Below are 20033 nucleotides of genomic sequence, written 5' to 3' on the forward strand. Positions count from 1 at the left end.
TAATGAAAATACTTTTCTATTTGCTGCAAATTACATAAAGTACACTCTTACCTCTTTGGACATGACTTCTGAAATGTTATAGATTTCATCTTCTCGTCCTTTTTTTCTCTTCACAGCTACAAGAAAATATCACATGACTTCTAACAGCTCAAAACACTTGGTAGGCCACATCAAATATTAAGAAAATTAGGTACTTTAAGTATGGCGAAAAAGTGAAACCTAATGATAGGAAAACATACCAGATTTCTCCTCTTTTTCTTCAGTTAGACTCTGACTCTAGAAAGTGAATATTTAAAAAGGTTATTAACCTAAATATTTTCTAACATCACTTGGATGATAGGAAAAAGATATAATAAAAATTTGTTTCTAAAAATATCTAGCTATGTTAGAATAAGGTTCAATATAACATGCTCAAAATCTATGATCAGGTAGTATTGAATAAAGTTTGGACTAAAAACTGTTTTTCAAAAAGTTCTGTCCCACTTTGGAGCATCAAGCCATTCTAGGTAAAACTGTTCAAAAAAAGTTTAAGGATGGCTTTGCTTAACAGGACAATTGAATGACATGGTCATACGTGGAAAAGGTTTTATGGTACAGTGTACGTATGCTCAAGTGAAAAGTCAAAGAATGGAAAAAAAAACTTAATTTTTTCTACTAACTAAATTTTTAATCTTTACCAATCAAGGAGAGGTTACATGCCTGCTCTGAAACCCATGTTGTATCAATTTTTGGGTATTTGTAATGCAGATTATTTCACAGAGTGCTATCCCTGAGAAGCAATTTGTATATAACAGCCAGCACATCTTACCATTGCCGCTTTTAATAACATTTCTTTCTTTTTTTCTAATTTCTCTTTCCTTTTCTGCTCCTAAAAACAAACACAAAGTTCTTAGAGAACAGCTGCAATAAATCTATCCATTATAAAAATACTAACAGACACTGAGCACGCATGTTAATAATGTAAACTGGGGACTGGTTTTGTTTCTGTAGTCATATATTTTAAAAATCGTGCCAAGACGAAAGCTGATAAGTAGCTGAAATTGCTTGGCAGGGGCAAGTACAATTATTCTGTACAACTGCTTTCTGCTGGATACTTAAAATCTTATCAGACAGACAAAGCATTTCTGATATACAGATTATGGCAAAAATGTTGAAGCATGCAAGACAGTAAAGTTTATATTTTAGACAAAACTAATGGTTTAACTGTAATGCCTTACCTGCGATCAATTTTTGCATTACATGCAGTTGCATTTCAGTTTTACACATTGTATTCTTCCAAATAAAGCAAAAGTGACAATGTAATTGGACTACAGCGTCTTTAAAGGAAGTAGTGTTCTAATTACATGGAAGAAACTAGGATTTCTAGAAGTTAAATATTATTAAAATTCTCTCACTTTTCAGTCAGAAATTCTTAGAATTCTCACAGATCTCATTGGCACATGTAACAGAGCAATAAATAAAAGCAAGGAGTTTTAAGATAGGAACATGTTAGGCAAAATACCTTTCCAGATTATGCATTGTACAGGTGAAATGACTGCAGATTGTTCCAACCAACAGATTTTTTTTTTTTTTTTAAACTGAAGAATTCACTGTTTGGGAAAGAAAGCCCCTGTAGTCTACCAAAGTCAGTGCTCCCTCTCCCACTGCTGACCACAACCACCCCCTGGAATCCCTTCACTGTCTTCCTTTTGCCTTCTATACTAAGTTTAAACTTCGTCCTTAACCGTCAATGTTCTGCACAACTCTTACTTTACCTCTTGCTACTTGCACTACTGTACATCTTTTCTCCCTCTATCCTCCTCTCATGCCTGGTTTCCCACCTTCTTCAATGTTCTCTTATTTTAAATATCCTCTCAGTTTGTGTAAAGAGACCTTTTCCTCTCTTCCAAATACCCCCAGACCGATGTCATTAATGATAATTCTGCTGATTTATTATTATCATGGATCTTAGTTAGAATACAAGCTCTTTGGGGTGGCTTCAGATTATTTTAAAAATGATATCTACATGTTATGCAAAAGACTGTGGTACCTATATGCTATGACTACATTAGGAACTTTAAAAAAAAAAATCACTTGGGAGGGAGCCCTCACATTGATAAAGCTCTAATAGTTTCTGGCATTTTTACCTGGATTTAACTAACAAGGTGGCAAAAATGTCAGAAGCTCTCAATGAGGGAAATTTTTTGGTAAGATTCCCTAGTGCAGACTAGGATTTACAATGTTATATAATAAAAAATTATGAACAAAACTCTGTCATTTAAACTTAGAACACATCTACCTCCAGTTGCTGCTGTTCCATTTTGGTCAGCAAGAATTTTGAATATATGTTGCTTTTTTCAAGCAAGTGTTGAAGCCTCTTGTAGCGCATTTCACTGGAATCTCTGTCCCAAGACATGCGAGCCTACAAACAAAAAAGGAAAGCAGATATTTACCCATTTCAGCTTTTAACTCCTTTTGAAGAGAATAAAATCATTCTGTACATCTTGAACAAGACTGCTACAATTGTATTATACATATATAGACCCTTCCATCCCAATCATTATACACTTAGGTACGTCTACACTACACGCCACCACCAATGGTATGTGACGCTACATGCTGCAGTGAAAAGCTGCCTGCAACCACACTGCGGCACGTAGCTACACGTCAGTGAAAGGGTTTGGCAGAGGGGAGGCAGCAAGGAAGGGTTCTGACAGCAAGGACCTACCAGGACCTTTCCTAGTTGCCTTCCCCTGCTAAAGTTTTCCCCATGAAGGACAAAGGCTCCAACAGTGGGGAGGTGATAGAGCCTTTCCTTCCTGCCATAGTCTCTCCCTTTGGTGGAAAAGGAACTGCTGGAGCCTTTGCCTGTGGCAGGATAAAGCTACACAGTGGGGAGCTGCCCAAGCCTTCCCTGCTGCCTCCCCCAGGCAGAGCCGTTCCCCACTAGGGAAGTCTTTTCTTTCAGAGGGGAAAGGCTCCAGCAGCAGGGAGGTGGCAGGACATTACACTAGTAAAAACAGCAACGTAGACAAAGCAAAGCTTGGGCGAGTAGAAAGGGTGTAAGCTATGTACATGCATACACATCTATCCTCTTCAGGTGTGTTTTTATTTGCCTAAGCAAGTACCTCACCAGCTACTCTGCTATTTATACCCAGGCGAGAGGGGCTATGTGGGCGTGAATACTACATACCGCCAAAAGAAGATGTAGGGGTTTTGGATACACCACTCTTCTCCCACACAGTTTTCAGAAAGGATTTTTAGTAAGGATGTAAATAACATATTTTAAAGTACCCGTTTAAACTATTAAAATTATATTGGTTAACCATTTAACCGATATAATTTTAATAGTTAATAGTTGGGCTGGCTTGAGCAGTGGCGGCTGCTGGAATCCAGAGAGAGGAGGCACGTACCCCCACATCTACCATCCACCCGCAACTGCCAGGTGGCTGCCAGACAGTTTTTAAATTATGATTCCTGCTCTATACCTACCAAACAAATCTTATCTTATCATGTGGATGGAGCCTAACTTAACTTTAATCAAACATGCACCTGGAGTAAACATCTTTAATGCCTAGTATAACAGAGATGTTATAGTATCTGCATTTGATACAAAGTTATAGTAAAAACTCACTCAAGAGGGCTGTGAATTACTTTTCTAAACCCAAACAAAAAGAAGTGGAATAGAGCTTACCACCTAGCAGTCAAAATACTAAACATTTGAAAGAGAGTGAATTAGCATATCTAAAAAACATATTCACTTGGATAGCTCTGCAACTACCTTTGAAAAGATCTCTGGAGGAGGGAGAGAGGAAATTAGGGCAATCTTCCAGAACTAAATGGAAGGATTTTAGTAGAACGATGGGACAATAATCACTATATTGGAAATAAAGTACCTCATTTCCTCCGGTCAGTGCACCTGACCATACATTACTTTGGGGAAATGCAGATGTATTTTTTGCCCTGATACAATGAGTCTTGGAGAGGAACTGGATGGATGGATTTAAAAAAATTCCACAACAGTCAAGCTATCCATTGGAGAGAGGGTTTAAAGCAGGGGTGGGGAACGGCCCGCAAAATCATTTGGTCTGGCCCTGGCGGCGGGGGGGAATTCGGCGGCGACGCGGTTTCCGTGGGGGGGGGGAACCCAGCCGCCGGTTGCCCCTTTTCGGCGGCGGGCACCGCCCCCACGGAACCCCGCCGCCGCCGAATTCTCCCCTGCCACCGCCGAATTCTTCCCCGCTGCCAGGGCCACCATCAGGCCCTTGACAGAAAAAAGGTTCCCCACCCTTGGTTTAAAGCATAGGATGGAGAAGCTGCACCAGGGTGAGGGGATTAAGAGTTGCAAGATTTTCTTTTAATTTTACTGTTAAACTAAGAATGTCATATCTATTTTTAGCTTTGAGCCTAGATATGTTACATAAACCCTGTTTCTGCTATTCTACTATAATTTTCTTTCCATCTTTAATAAATCTTGTTTTTAAACGTGATTTGACTGGTGGACTGCGGCTGATAAGTTCAGCCAGACAGCACTAAGAAGATGAGAACATCTATGGAGAACTAGCGAGGAGTAAAGGAGTTTCTGAGCCTCAACCCCCACTGAGGGTCTCTGTTAACAGGGCATGGACAGAGGGGTCTTCTATCAAGGTGTGTCACAAACAACTCCAGGAAGGCTGACACAAGGGAAGAAGCCTGAAGACCATGAAGGAGTGGTGAGTTGGCACGGGTGTCGATGATACTTATATATTTATATAGCTGCTTTTATTTCATTCTTGCCAGATGATGGGAGATTTCCTACTTATATTAAAAGGGTAGTGTCTCTCCCACAAGTTCTTTTACTTGTAGTATAGCCCATTCTTGTGGGCCTTCATTGTTTCCATTTGTGTTTCTATTCATAGAATATTAGGGTTGGAAGGAACTTCAGGAGGTCATCTAGTACAACCCCCTGCTCAAAGCAGGACCAACCCCAACTAAATCAAATCTATTCTCCTTGTTTCACTTTGCTTCTTCAGCTGAATATTAACTAGCTCCTGAAGACCAGACCATGAGACATTGCCAGTAGTGAAAATCTAATCAGCACTACTTTGTTCAGCTCTATAGTGTTCCTGACATGCTGGAATAGAACTATGCTCCAGCCCAGCAATTGTTGTTGAATCTGGTGGATTTTCCTCTTGAATAACCAAGAAAACTGCAGGAAAAGACAACAGGTTACTCAAATCCATGCAGCATTTAAAACCTTTGACTCACTCAATTTGTCCAGAATAAGCTCTCATTTTGTCCACCTATTCAGTCCCCCACCCTAAGAAGGATTTTCCAATCAAGCTGCTTATTGCAGAAAGTTTTCCTTATTCTTTTCATCAGACTTTGTATTCTCTCAGGTTTGCAAAGCCGCATTTTGCCTCCAGCACACATAATAGAAAAGTAGCTCCTTTGTTGAACTGCTGTACAAATCACTTGGCAGGGCTTCAAAGTAATGACAGGAAGCAAAAATGAGGCCTTCACGAACATATGGGTTCTATCAGGACCCCATGCTGCTAATGGCCCAGATTTAATGACTGAAAGATAGTGGAGCTGGTATGGGAGGAGGGAAGGCACACAGGAAAATAAAGAGTTGCCAATGTTAGAAGGGAGCTTTGTAGATTCAGAAGAACTACAGTGGGCAGATAAAAATAAATCAGTCTTATTACATTCTAGCATTATTATAGCAATGTCTGGGAAGGCACTTTAATCGTAAGTCCCTTTTTCACTGTTACCTTTTGGATTGAAATCTCATGTTTACTCCATAGCAGAAGTTTCTCTTTTCTAACTTGAAAGTCTGAAGAAAATCCATTCAGTTATTTGAATTATCTGAGCAAGAGATCTCTATTTTTCTAAGTTAAGAAATTTGATTTATACTGAAGCCCTGGTCAGATAAAGTAGGTTTGAATTTAAAATGTCAAACTTGTCAAAACTGGAGTCCTTGTTAAGGAATGAGTGCTAAACAGCAGATAGCTAAAAAGTGACAAATTTGTAAAGTTCTTATATACAAATGCTAAAAGTTTAGATACTAAGATGGGTGAACTTGAGTGCCTCATATTAAATGAGGATATTGATATAACAGGCATCACAGAAACTTGATGGAATGAGGATAATCAATGGGACAAAGTAATACCAGGTACGAAATATATTAGGACAGAATAGGTCGTACTGGTGGGAAGTGGCACCATATGTGAAAGAAAGCATAGAGTCAAATGAAATAATAATCTTAAATGAACTAAACTGTGCCACAGAATCTCTATGGATAGTAATTCCATGCTTGAATAAGAATATAGCAGTAGGAATATATTACCGACCACCTGACCAGAATGGTGATACTGACTGAAGAAGAGCATCAGGGAGATTAGAAGGGCTATAAAAATAAAAAACTTGATGATAATGGGGGATTTCAACTATCCCCATATTGACTGGGTACATGTCACTTCAGGACGGGATGCAGAGAAAGTTTCTTGACACCTTTAAATGACTGCTTCTTGGAACAGATGGTCCTGGAACCCAGAAGAGGAGAGGCAATTCTTGACTTAGTCCTAAGGGGAGCACAGGATCTGGTGCAAGAGCTGAATATAGCTGAACCCCTTGGTAATAATGACCATAACACAATAAAATTACCATCCCTCTGGGGGAGAAAAACACCAAAGCAGCCCACCACGATAGCATTTAATTTCAGAAAGGAGAACGAGAATGAGGAAGTTAGGTCAACAGAGATTAAATGGTACAGTGATTAGTGGAGTGATAACAGTGATAAATGCTACAGTGATAAATGGAGATTAAAAGGTACAGTGCCGAAAATGAAATCCCTGCAAGCTTCATGGAAACTTTTTTAAAACACTATAATAGAAGCTCAATCTAAATGCATACACTAAATTAAAAAACATAGTAAGAGGATCAAAAAAGTGCTACCGTGGCTAAACAACAAAATAAAAAACAGTTAGAGGCAAAAAGGCATCCTTTAAAAAATGAAAGTTAAATCCTATTGAGGAAAATAGATAGGTGCATAAACTCTCGCAAGTGAAGTATAAAATATAATTAGGAAGGCCAAAAAAGGATTTGAAAAATAGCTAGTCAAAGACACAAAAAGTAACAGTAAAAAATTTTAAGTACATCAGAAGCAGGAAGCCTGCTAAACAACCAGTGGAGCCATTGAACGATCGATATGCTAAAGAAACACTCAAGAAAGTTAAGGCTATTGTGGAGAAACTAAATGAATTCTTTGCATCAGTCTTCATGGCTGAGGTTGTAAAGGAGATTCCCAAACCTGAGCAATTCTTTTAGGTGTCAAATCTCAGGAACTGACCCAGATGGAAGTGTCATTAGAGGAAGTTTTTGAACAAATTGATTAATTAAATAGTAGTAAGTCACCAGGACAGATGGTATTCACCCAAGAGTTCTGAAGGAACTTAAATGTGAAATAGCAAACTACTAACTGTGGTATGTAACAGTCATTTAAATCAGCTTCTGTACTAGATGAATGGAGGATAACTAATGTGACACCAATTTTTAAAGAAGACTCCAGAAGCAATCCGGCAATTACAGGTTGGTAAGACTAACTTTAGTACCAGGCATATTGGTTGAAACAATAGTAAAGGACAGAATTATCAGACACACAGATGAATACGATTTCTTGGGGGAGAGTCAACATGGTTTTTGTAAAGGGAAATCATGCCTCGCCAATCTACTAGAATTCTTTGAGGGGGGTCAACAAGCATGTGGACAAAGGTGATCCAGTGGATATACTGTAATTAGATTTCCAGAAAGCCTTTAACAAGGTCTCTCTTAAGCAAAGTCAGAGGTCATGGGATAAGAGGGAAAGTCCTCTCCTGGATCAGTAACTGGTTAAAAGATAGGAAACAAAGGGTAGGAATAAATGGTCAGTTTTCAGAATGGAGAGAGGTAAAATAGTAGTGTTCCCCATGGGTCTGTACTAGGATCAGTGCTGTTCAGCATATTCATAAATGATCTGGAAAAAGGAATAAACAGTGAGGTGGCAAAATTTGCAGATGATACAAAACTACTCAATATAGTTAAGTCCAAAGCAGACTGCGAAGAGTTACAAAGGGATCTTACAAAACTGGGTGACTAGGCAACAAAATGGCAGATGAAATTCAATGTTGATAAATGCAAAGTAATGCACATTGGAAAACTTAATCCCAACTATTCATATAAAATGATGGGGTCTAAATTAGCTGTTACCACTCGAGAGAGAGATCTTGGAGTCATTGTAGATAGTCCTCTGAAAACATCTACTCAATGTGCAGTGGCAGTCAAAAAAAAAGCTAACAATGTTAGGAATCATTAGGCAAGGGGGAGAAAAATAAGACAAAAAATATCGTATTGCCTACCTATAAATCCATGGTACACCCACATCTTGAATACTGGTTGCCCCATCTCAAAAAAGATATATTGGAATTGGAAAAAGTACAGAAAAGGGCAACTAAAATGATTAGGTGTATAGAAAAGCTTCCATATGAGGAGAGATAAATAAGATTGGGACTTTTCAGCTCGGAAAAGAGATGACTAAGAGGGGGGGGATATGCTAGAGATCTATAAAATCATGCATGACTGGCATGGAAAAAATAAGGAAGGGTTATTTACTCCTTCTCATAACATAAAAACTAGGAGTCACCAAATGAAATTACTAGGCAGCAGGTTTAAAAACGAACAAAATTAAATATTTCTTCATGCAACACACATTCAACCTGTGGAACTCCTTGCCAAAGGATGTTGTGAAGGCCAAGACTATAATGGGGTTCAAAAAATAACTAGATAAGTTCCTGGAGGATAGGTCCATCAATGGCTATGAGCCAGGAGAGGCAGGGAGTGCTGTTTGCCAGAGGTTGGGAATGGCCGACAAGATGGTGTGATGCAGTACCATAGGAACAGTGCTCTGGAGCCATTTGGGGCGAAGCCAGACAGGACTCTAGCACTTAAGAGACTGCTCCCCTCCCCAGGTCTCCACACACCAGGGCAACCACCTCCTGAATCTGGCCTTGGAGCATTCAGCTTCCCTGCTCTGCCTGAGCTCCCCCTATGAGTCCCCCTAGATGGGACTCTGGGGAGCTCCTACATGCCCCCAAAGGGGCCATGCATCCCACCTTGCAATCAGAAGCGATTCACATGGAATCAGATCCAGCATGGAAATCAGAAGGGTTTATTAGTTCTCAGGATCACAGCATAGAAAGACTTTGTTAGCAGACTAATTAGAAGTTACAGCAGCCGCAACCATCTAGGAAGCCTCAGAGCCCATTCTCAAGCCCTGCTCTTGAGCTCCCTTATGGAGGACTCCCTTCCAGCCAGCCAACCCCCAGAGCCGATCTTTTGCCCCTCCCCAGTCCTTTGTCTCCTTCCCAGGCAAGGTGTCTATCCCCTCCTGTCTCCACCTACTGCAACCTGTTACAAGCTGTTGCAGCTGGTTGACCCAGGGCAAGGGGTCCTGGTCATTGTTTGTGTACATGTGGCTGGGGAAGGCCCATCCACCCTCTAATGGCCTCTGCAATGATCACACACCCGGGTCCCATCACCAAAATACATGAGTAACATATGGAGGAAACTGAGGCACACACAAAGCACTCAGAGAAAACCCTAAGAATCGCTCTACTTCGTCAGAGATGGATCACTTGTTAATTAACTTTTCCTATTACCCTCTAAAGCACCACTGTTGCAAGACAAGATACTGGGCAAGGTGGACCATTGGTTTGATGCAGTATGGCCATTCTTATGTTCTTATGCTAATTTTTGCAACATGCTTATGCAATAAAGTAGTTAATGAGAAAAACTAGCATATTACTATTTTCTTCACATACCCATTACTAAAAAAATGCAAATATATGCATGCCTTCAGAACTTCTGCACCTAACCTCCACTATGGCAATTCATCCTTTCCTTGCCTTGAATGTGGAATCAGAATGGATGCCAGATATGTTAGGTCCTGGATGTTTCCAATTTCAAAGCTTGCATAAACAATAAGATACAGTAAAACAGGGTACAGAGTTCCAGTACTCACTAAATTTGAACTAACATTAAACATAAAAATTTCCATGTATCAGAACATAAGATCACATTCAAACATGCAATGGAAAAAATAAGGGAGAATTCAATACAGCAAATATTAAGAAGTGAGGAAATACAAGACTATAGTTAGATTTAATTTTTGCTTTCTAATCAGTTTGCAAGACCACAGACCAGCATTAAATGTACTCACGATGTACAGTATTTCTAGCTCTGGCAGACTATGAGTTAACCTACCTTAAAAAACCCCCAGTAGACAAAACCACATTTTTGATCATTGCATTGATTGCTTCAGGAAAAAAAACTGACTGAAATCTTTAACAAACATCACATCCACCACAATTTGTCCACAGAGAGGACAGCTATCCAGTCCCTGAAATCCAACCATCATATAATGATCAAACCAGCAGAAAAAGGTGCTGCCACCACAGTCCTCAACCATGATAACCAACAACTCTCCAACACCACCAACACTAAAGAATTCAAAGAAGATCCCACACCACAGTTTATCCAGGAATCTAAGAATGTCATCAAATCCTTTCCTAAACAATGCCAAGAGAAACTATACAACCTCATCCCCCATGAGCCCACCCATGCCCCTTCTAAATGATTCTCAAGACACACAAGAGAACCCAAGCAGACCCATCATATCAAGTCACAACACTTTTACTGAAGGAATATTGGGACTCAAAGAAAATATCCTCATACCACCTACTACATAATGGTCCAGCTTCATCCAGGACACAGCTAACTTCCTCCAGAAACTCCACAAGATTAAAAACCTACCACAGAACACCATCCTTGCCACCATGGATGTCATCCCCCTATACACCAACATCCCTCCCAATGATGGCATCACTGCCTGCTGCAAACATCTACAAGACAATGGACAACACTCATATCTACCCCAAATACATCCATTTCATCCTCACCCTTATGAGGTGTTTACATTCAACAAACACTTTGTCCAAACCATGGAAACAGTCAAGGGCACTATGATGGCTCCCCAGCATGCCAACCTCTTCATTGGCCACCTTGAGGAAAAATTTCTGGACAAGTGAACCATAAAACCAATGATATACCTGAGATACATCAATAATATTTTCATCCTCTGGACAGATGACAAACCCTCAGATTTCTACCATACATTCAACAACGACTATCACCATTTAAACTCTCTCTAGGACACTCCCACACTAGCATCAACTTCCTGGATACCACGATCTGCATCAACAATGGAATCCTACAGACAGCTATATACAAGAAACCAACAGACCACGTCACCTACTTTCATAGATCCAGCAAACACACCAAAAAATCCAAGAATGAAGTGGGTTAATGGGCCACTTCACCTTGAATGGTCCCTTGAAATACGTGTTAAATATTTATGCTAAACAAGCTGTTTCACTTTGTATTTAGCAGACACTCTTCCCAGACCTGAAGAACAGCTCTGTTGTAAAGTGAAAACTTGTCTTTCTCACCAACAAAAACTGATCCACCCATCTTGTCTCTCTCAAAAAATCACACCAATCTGATCATCTCATTTCACCCCCACTTTAAGTGCAACATAATTTTTATACATTCTCAGTAACTGCTAAATTTATAGATGTATGCTGCTTACCATAAATATTAGTTTCTAGCTATGGCTATTCACCGGAGGCTACAATTATGGGATTTATAATATACTAGTTTCTAGCCATGGCAGTTCAAAATACTGGAGCTTAAAGGAACACAGTCACATTGAAATGTAGTCAATGAAAAAATGATTTTAAAGTAGTTTTGGGTACTAGTTCTGCCAATTTTTGTGATGGTATAATCATGTTTCTATTTTTTTAAATAGTTTATTCTCCCCCGCTGCTGTATAAATAACCTACACAAATAACAGAAGATGACTAAAAGGTAAATGGGGTAATACACAAATTGTTATGAACTGTCTACCAGTAATTCAGTACTTAAAGACCCTGAGAAATGCAACATAGTATAAATAGTGACACCTACATTGGATTTAAAGTTCTAAAGCTTTTATTAAGCTTGCATTATTTGTAACATTTTAAAATACATTAGTTTAAAAAGCAAAGTTGTAAGCAGACAATGTCCCCTTAAAAATCCATGGTTGATAAGGTAAGAAAAAACATGAAACATCTAAATATTAATGTTAGCCTTTGATCAGAATGAAATATTACAAACTCATAGCTTTTGAGAAACTGATATCACTTGGAGTGCACTCTGAACCACTTCCACTTTGGAAACTTGGAAAGCACAGCCGTAGATAAGAGCATGCCTGGCCCAAGTTCACAAGTGCCAACAAATCAAGTCCAAGCATACACTGATTCAGTTAAGTGAACGTAACAAATCTGCACCCACAGGCAGCAGGCAATAAATGGTTTTTGGCTTTGCTGGTGACAGACAGGCAGAGTTGGCACAAACATTTTTACTTTCATTGCACCCTCCAATTTACCTTTTCCAGCATTTGCCTCTCCTTCTCCATCCCTGCTGCTTCCAGCTGCTCCTCCTCCTCTAGCATGCTTGGTGTAATCACGGCTGCTTCTGCTTGTTCACCCATCTCTGTCCCCAGATGCCCTACAATGACATGAATACCATAAGCCCAAAGACTTGCCGCCTCTCTAGCCTGCATGCAGAGAGGACAGCAGCAGATGCTCCTTTCTGCACAATGCCACTTAAACAGCCAAAAACATCACTAACTCAGAGATCAGCTGGCACGTGCCATGCAAACAAACGGGCACAAGAGTCTCAGGCTTGTTCTCACCGGGGCTGAATGGCAATTCTCTGACCCTGTATATAAGATGATGTTGGGGTACAGTGTGGAGAAGGTTACCCTCAAACCGCCACAATCATCACTCCCACCAACCCCATGCAGACTCCTTGCATCCATTCCCTTCCGTCACTGCCCAACATCCTGCATCTGCACCCACACGCCCCTCAGCCTCTCCTCTCCTAAATACACCTCCCCTCAGCACCCCTCACCTACCCCCTCAACCCATGAGCTCGCTTCCTCCCCACCCCACCCCAGGCACCCTCCCACACATCCCCCCCGCACTCACCCATTCCCTCCTCCCCCAAGCCCTCACCCCTTTCTCCCCGCTGCAGTTACCTCTTTCCCCCCCCGCCAGCACAGGCACCCCCCGCACTCACCCCTTCGCCTCCCCCCCAGCCCTCATACACCTCCTCTCCACACAGCCCTGCCCTCCCCGATCCGACCCACGTTCCTCCGCTGATCCCTCGACTCCGTCCCCATCCCGCGGGGCTGGGAGGAGGCTGGGGCTCACCGCCGCTGCTCGGGGTGCTGCGGGCCGGCATGGCCTCGCTGGCTGGCCTGTGTCCCGGGGCCGCTCGGCTGAGTTCAGTCCGCTCCGCCGCTCTCCTCACACAAACTCCCGCCGCCGCGCCAAGCTTCCAACCACGCGCCGCCCGCGAGAGCCGCGAGCGTCGCGAGAGCCGCCAAAACGGCGCGCTACCCAAACACCGCGAGAGGGGGCGCTCTCGCGATGCAGGCCCGCTCCGCGCGAGTTGCCTAGAAACCAGGCCAGTCTTCAATCTAGCGTCCTAGTGAGGTTCAGCATCCGGGTACTGACTGAAGCGGGGAGGTGGGGGGGGGGGGGGCAGCCGCGCCCCAATAACGCCTCCGCGGTATGGTCACGTCACTCTGCGCCGCCGGGCCACCGCCCCATTAACCCCTTCTGCCCCATCCCCTCCCCGCCCTTCCGTCTATTAACCCCTTCCACCCCATCTCCCCACTGCCTATTGGGCCATCACCCATTAACCCCTTCCGTGTCATCCCCACCTCACACTGTCCATCGGGGCCCACCATTAATCCCTTCCACCTCACACTGACATACCAGTTGCTGCCATACCATTAATGTCTTCTGTAGCAAATACAGGGAAACATACACTAGAACAAGAAGAGAATTGGTAGAGCCATAAAGCTGTAGGCCATAGATTACTGCTCAAAATCTCCCCAGGACAGTATTCCTGGTGTCCTAAGGCCCTGATCCTGCATACACCTAATAGTAGGGTTGAGGCATGACTCCAAAAATCCCTCTTTATGCTAGGCCAAGTGCCAGCCTAAAGAGCCAGTCTAGCTCTGGCTTGGGAACTAACATTAATAGCATCATAGAAAAGTAGGCTGGAAGGGACCTCAAGAGATCATCTTGTCCAGTGCCCTGTGCATCTAGACCAGTGTTTCTCAATGACCGGTCCATGGACCCGCACCGGTCCCTGAGATCTCTTGACAGTATAGGAAGCCTGAGATCTCCCTGACACAGTATAGGAATCCAGTTGAGAAACGCTGATCTAGACCATCCCTGACAGATGTTTGTCCCCTATCATTTACCCCCTCGGTACTTTGGACAGTACCATATCAACGGACATTCTGGACATTCCTTGTCACTCTCTTGCACACCACAGCCACTTAGCACTTCAGTGACTGCAGGAACAGTGCATAAACCTCATACTCCCAACCAAACCATAGGCCTCTATCATTTAAATCAAAGCTGACTAGCTTTAACCACTGTCAGGATCTCATATCAGTCGAGCTGTTCTCATTCAAACCAGGAGAGGGCAACAGGACACATATACATTAGACAGATCGGTACAGTAATCTTAACGCTCCACTTGTGCCTAATACAGCTGAACGAAAAGTACAATAGAACCTTTTTTGCAAATGCCAGTCTCCCGCATGACCCGTTATACAAACCATTTTTGCCAATGCAAAAAAAATTTTTAAAAAAATTTCATAATGACGATGTCGATGAATAACAAGTCAATGTCCCTTCACATTTGGATGCCTTCAGTGCATCTGAAGTTACTTTGCAGTGTTTTGACAGACAAGATGAAAGTGATGCATGGCACCAGACTGCATCTTATGTGTTGTACCTACTGTAATTGTGAAATGTTCAATTTTAAGAACTCCTCAATCCCCAATTAATTCATAACATAGGGACTTGATGGTACATATTTCAGATTGTTCAAAATATGAACAGTTTAACCTACGCTGATTGACACCAGCTATTGAAGAACAATTTTGGTGTTTAAAAATAGCTAATTAGAACACACAGTTCTAGTAATTTCTAGCACCCAACTATCCAATAGATATTGCTGAATATTATTACTATTTAAACTTCCTCACTCATTCAGGGACTACTAGAGCTTTATGGAGGTACAGCAAGTCTGGTATTAGCAAAGGGGTTCTTCTATTCACATGCAGGGCATTCTTACCATTTCTCCAGGCCTTAGGGGCAGATTCTGGATGTTCCAATGTAGCTTATGGAAAGGTGGTAATGTTGCTTTGCCAGACTTAGATGCTAACAAGAGAGACATTTACCAGATATATTTCCCTGGGCATCTCTGTCTCAGTATGTTACTGAAAACGTTTAAAGAGATGAACCTGAACATTGCTCTGTAACTTTCCCAAGAACATCTTATCAACCATGCTGTAGTTTAAGTTATTTTTGGGGCTCAAGTTTCTTTTCTATTTTTCCTATATTTAACTAGTCACCTGAATACACAGACAACAACAATAATAATAATTTAAATTTCTATAGCACCTGTAAGGTCCCAAAGCACTTTCCAAATTCTACAGTTAAGAGTACAGCAATCACTTTTCTTACTATTGATATGCAACCACTTCCAGGGTGGAACGTGGTGGCTGTTGAAGCAACTCCCAACAGCAGTTTAGGGCAGAAAGTGAAGATGAAGGTCCAGTTGAAACTGCAGGGGAATTTAGGGAACCAGAGTATATCTGTATGAGTGGATAGTTATGGCCTTAGGCCCCAATGTTAACAGCCCTATTTTTATGAAAAGGGCATTCAGATCTTTAATGGCCCAAAAATGGCTCAGACACAGTTTACATCCCATCTGAGAAACAGAAGCTCCAGTAAAACATACCTACTACACCATACCGCTCTTTCTCATATACACCCATGTTATTTTGTAACCTCATCAAAACCAATTTCTGGGACTGGAAAACACATGCCAAACTTCAACAAAGACTTTATTTCATCCATTCCCTGCTGCTCCCCCTGCGCCCTTTGTCTAGACATTGTTAAAGGCTCCCATGCTAAACATTTGTCTCACTGACTTCAATAAAATTCCTTGTCCCTGGAAGATGTACTTTTATAAATGGAGTTTGCAGGTTGAGGCTCTTCAGCTTGGAGTTCCTTGGGGCAGGGATATTGTCCTCTTGTAACTGTGTATAAAATACTAAGAAGCAGTAAATAATAATGAAATAACTAATGAGTCATAGCAATAACAAGTCCCTTGGGTGTTGCTCATGTAGCTCGTGGCCATGTAACTTGCAGCTCAAGGTTTGTTAATTTGAGTGTGACCTTTAGAAAAATATCTCAGGCAAAGGCTCCTAGACCTCTTGGCAGTGACTTGGTGGCTGTAGTACACATCCTGATCTGCATTTCAGGTACTACAAGTGGTAACCTACAAAGGGGCATGTGTCAATTTCATGCCCAGTCCTCCAGGCAAGTGCACTTAATATATTGGTTTAGTGCCTGTAATTAAGCCTCCCCTAGTGAACAGTCCTACCAAGTAGTCTGTAACAGGCTGCTGACTGAGTTCTCCTTTATCATGGGAGGGGCGGTGGGATTTGGCTTTGGTGTTGAAGAGTCCCTGGTTCAATCCCCTCTAATTACCACAGCGGCTGTATGCATGTGGTCACGTTATTTTATGTGTTATGGCAAAGTGACAAAGGAGACTTGGGATTGAGAGGAGGGTTCTGACTATTTGGGATCCCATCAAGTACAGTATGCCACCTCCAGTGCCCATTGCCTTGTGTTTCAGAGGCAGGTGAAAGCCACTCGTAACACACCTGCTATTTATGCAATGTAATGCAAGGTGCAGGGCTGGGAACTTGTTGGCAAGGAGAAACTGATAATAAAGAGAAAGAGATAAAAGTCAGCAACAAGCAAGTACCATGAACAAAGACACATCTGTTCTCAGATAGGGCAAATGGATGCTGCTAAGTTACAAAAACCCAGATCCTTGTCTTTGAAGTTTACCTGTTAATCAGATAAGCAACACAATGAGAATTTGTATGTTGCTTCATCGTGCTCCTCTAGAATTGGTTTTCCTATCCAACTACCCATCACCATAGTAGCTGTACGCTGTACTAATTGTGCAAATGAAAAGCTGTGACTTGCAGCAGGACGATTTTCCTGTTGGGAGAGAAATGAGTGAGACCCAATCTATCTTCCTTGCCTTGCTCATTCACAGTATGGACACAAGCTTTCCTCATCTTGAATAAAGATGGCCAAAGCAGAAATGCTCCAAAGGGATTTAAACCCCCTGAGCCAATTCATCACTGGCAGAATTCCTTTGGCTTCCATGGAGTTTCCCCCACTTATCACCAAATCTTAATATTGCCCTCTTTGTATCAACCATACACCACTAAAATGCAGCCAGCTCCGCAGTAGCCATTCTCCCCCAGTAGTAGTTGGATGGGGAGCAAGGGCTGATCATCTTCTTGACCAGTGGTTCTCGAGCTATTTACCAATGTGTTATGTGGGCCGCATCCAATACTATCTCTGTGGCCCTGAGGATGGCACATGGGCTTCAGCTGTGTGCTGACTGGGCTGCAATTGGCCCGGGGTCTGAACACTGAGAACCATTGCTGTTGACCTACATATGCATTTCCCATTGACATCTAGAGGGAGGGCTGACATTTCTTGAAGTGGCCCAAAATTTTCCAAAGGTTATGAAGATCAGTGGGTTAGCAGGTTTGTAACTCAGCTAAGTGTCCACAGAGCCAGGCAGATCAGTAGAAAAAAATCTCAATTGTTTTAGGGGCTCACAAGATTACCTTGATTTGTTGCAATGGATTAAGTTTACAGGAGAGGTTCTGGAGCATGTTGTATACACAAGAATAGCTGCACAGTCTCTTTAGAAATTACTTTTGCCTTTGGATTAACATATGTAGCTCGTAGGTCTGAATATATAAAGCAGATCAACCTTGTCAGTCAGTAATGTTAGAATGTGTTTTATTTATCTCTGTGTCTCTTTCCAACAGCAAATAGAGCAAGTTTTTTTTTCCAGTTCAGGACAGTGAAGTTGGAGTTGCAGAATGTTAAAAAGTGTTGGGAAAAGCTTACTAGGCCTTGGCTTATGGTTAAACTGAGACATCTGCCGAATGAAAAGGGCATCTCAGATGTGTAATAGGAGTCTTTACACCTTGTTTCTTGGAGGGGCAGAGCTGTCTCTTTCACTGATCAGTGATGCATTATCTAATGATACAGCTCTCAGAGGTGTACAGAAAAGGAAATCTATGCAAGATATTGGATCCTCTTTATGGCCTTGATTCAGCAAAGCACTTAGGCACATGCAAAACTTTAAGGACATGCTTAGGTCCATTCCTATTCCAAAAAGCACCTCAGCATGTGCTTAAGTCCCATTCAATCCTATTTCCAGACTTTTTCTCTTCTCCCATTCTTAGGGTTGGCCTACACTAGAAAATTAAATTGACCCAGCTACATTGCTTAGGGGTATGAAAAATGTACCGCCCTGAGTGATGTAGTTAAGTCCCTGTGTAGACATCACTAGATGGATGGAAGGATTCTTCTGTTGACCTAGCTACTGCCTCTTGGGGACATGGATTAAATACAAGAGCAATGGGAGAAGCACTCCCATTGGGGTATGTAGTGTCTACACTGACACGCCTCAGTGGCACAGTTGCAACATTTCAAATGTAGGCAAGGCCATTAGTTTTGTGCCTTTTTTATGCCATCCTTATACCTGGAACAAGCCTCCCACTTCCCAGATATTAGTTCCCCCCGTTTCTCCATTCAAATCATTCCTCAAATCTCACTGCTTTTGCAAAACCTTCAGTATCACCAATGCTCTTTGTGCCATGAACTCTTATCCCATATGTTGCATTTGCCTCAGCTAGACGATATGCGCTTTGGGGAAGAGATACTGTCTCTTCGTGTGTTTTGTAAACCACAGCATACGTGAGAGAGGAGAATGGACATATCTAAAGCACATCACTGGGAGTCAGGTGATATTGGTTCTACTCTTGACTGTCGTGGACTGAGACCTTGGGCAAATGATTTATCTGTGCCTCAGTTCCTCTAGCTGAAAAATGAAGATAATTCCTACCACACAGAGGAGGGCTTATGAGGCTTAATTAAATATTTCTAAAGTGGCTGTAAATCCTCAGAGGGAAGGTGCTGCACAAGTGCAAATTGTTATTTACGGTGCCAAATAAACAAAATTATGTCCTAGTACACAGATCACTTCTTCAGTTTCTCAGTTTTTGTCAAAGCAACCAGCCGAAATGACCAGAGCTGCAGGAAGGTTGTCAGGAGTCAGGATTGATGACGGGATGTTGTGTTCCAGCAGGTGAGCTGTTCTCCTGAGGGCCTTTTGGAGTGTGAAGCCAGGGTTTGGGGGCCCAGGAGATTCCCTTAAAAATCTGTCTATGAAAATGGCAAACAATTCACCATGTTTCCTGTTGCTCCTTTTACCCTGATCAATCCAGAACAGAAGAATACAGCATCGCTAGGCCACTTTTTGATGCAAAGCAAAGCACCCTGTTTACTCAAGCTGCATTATTGCTTCATTGATCATTCTTCTCACTGTGTCTAGACCTGGGCATTACTATACTTGTTTATAAACCTGAGAACAAGACCATCACATAATGAGGAGTGTCTTGTCCAAATTAATTCCTGGTGTAAACCCTTTGATTTTAAGGGAAATACACCAGAAATAAGTTTAGTATTCTGGGTTCAGGGAGCATAGTGACGAAATCACCCTCAGCTTCTCTGGCCATAATTGTTCCTTCCTAATGAGTTGTGGCTCTATATTTACACAAACATCAGAATTGTAAACTGTGGTGTGGGAAATAGAGCTTATTGGGATACCCTCTGCTCCAAAACCACAGGCCTCTCCTGCAGGCCTCATCCTTCAGGTGAAGAAGGAAGTATGTCAGCAGTATCAGAGCGTATAGCTTCTTTTCAAGCCTTCATCAAGAGGGAAGACAGTTACCAATCCCG

General features: G+C 42.0%; 1 protein-coding gene across 1 annotated transcript in view; it reads right to left on the reverse strand.

Moving 5' to 3' along the window:
* HELLS (helicase, lymphoid specific) overlaps positions 1–13563 on the reverse strand; it is a 38302-nt gene extending 24739 nt beyond the window's left edge. The window contains exons 1-6 of the mRNA XM_067530196.1: positions 13308–13563; positions 12479–12600; positions 2279–2401; positions 809–868; positions 240–276; positions 52–116 (exon numbers count right to left, since the gene is read on the reverse strand). Coding sequence (XP_067386297.1) covers positions 52–116; positions 240–276; positions 809–868; positions 2279–2401; positions 12479–12600; positions 13308–13338 — 438 coding nt within the window. The 5' untranslated portion in view covers positions 13339–13563. The remainder of the gene's footprint in view (positions 1–51; positions 117–239; positions 277–808; positions 869–2278; positions 2402–12478; positions 12601–13307) is intronic.
* Positions 13564–20033: the final 6470 nt, after the last annotated feature.

This window comes from Emydura macquarii, unplaced genomic scaffold, assembly GCF_026122565.2.
Source record: "Emydura macquarii macquarii isolate MOO-44397 ecotype Brisbane River unplaced genomic scaffold, CSIRO-AGI_Emac_v2 contig_67, whole genome shotgun sequence".
Classification (NCBI taxonomy): domain Eukaryota; kingdom Metazoa; phylum Chordata; order Testudines; family Chelidae; genus Emydura; species Emydura macquarii.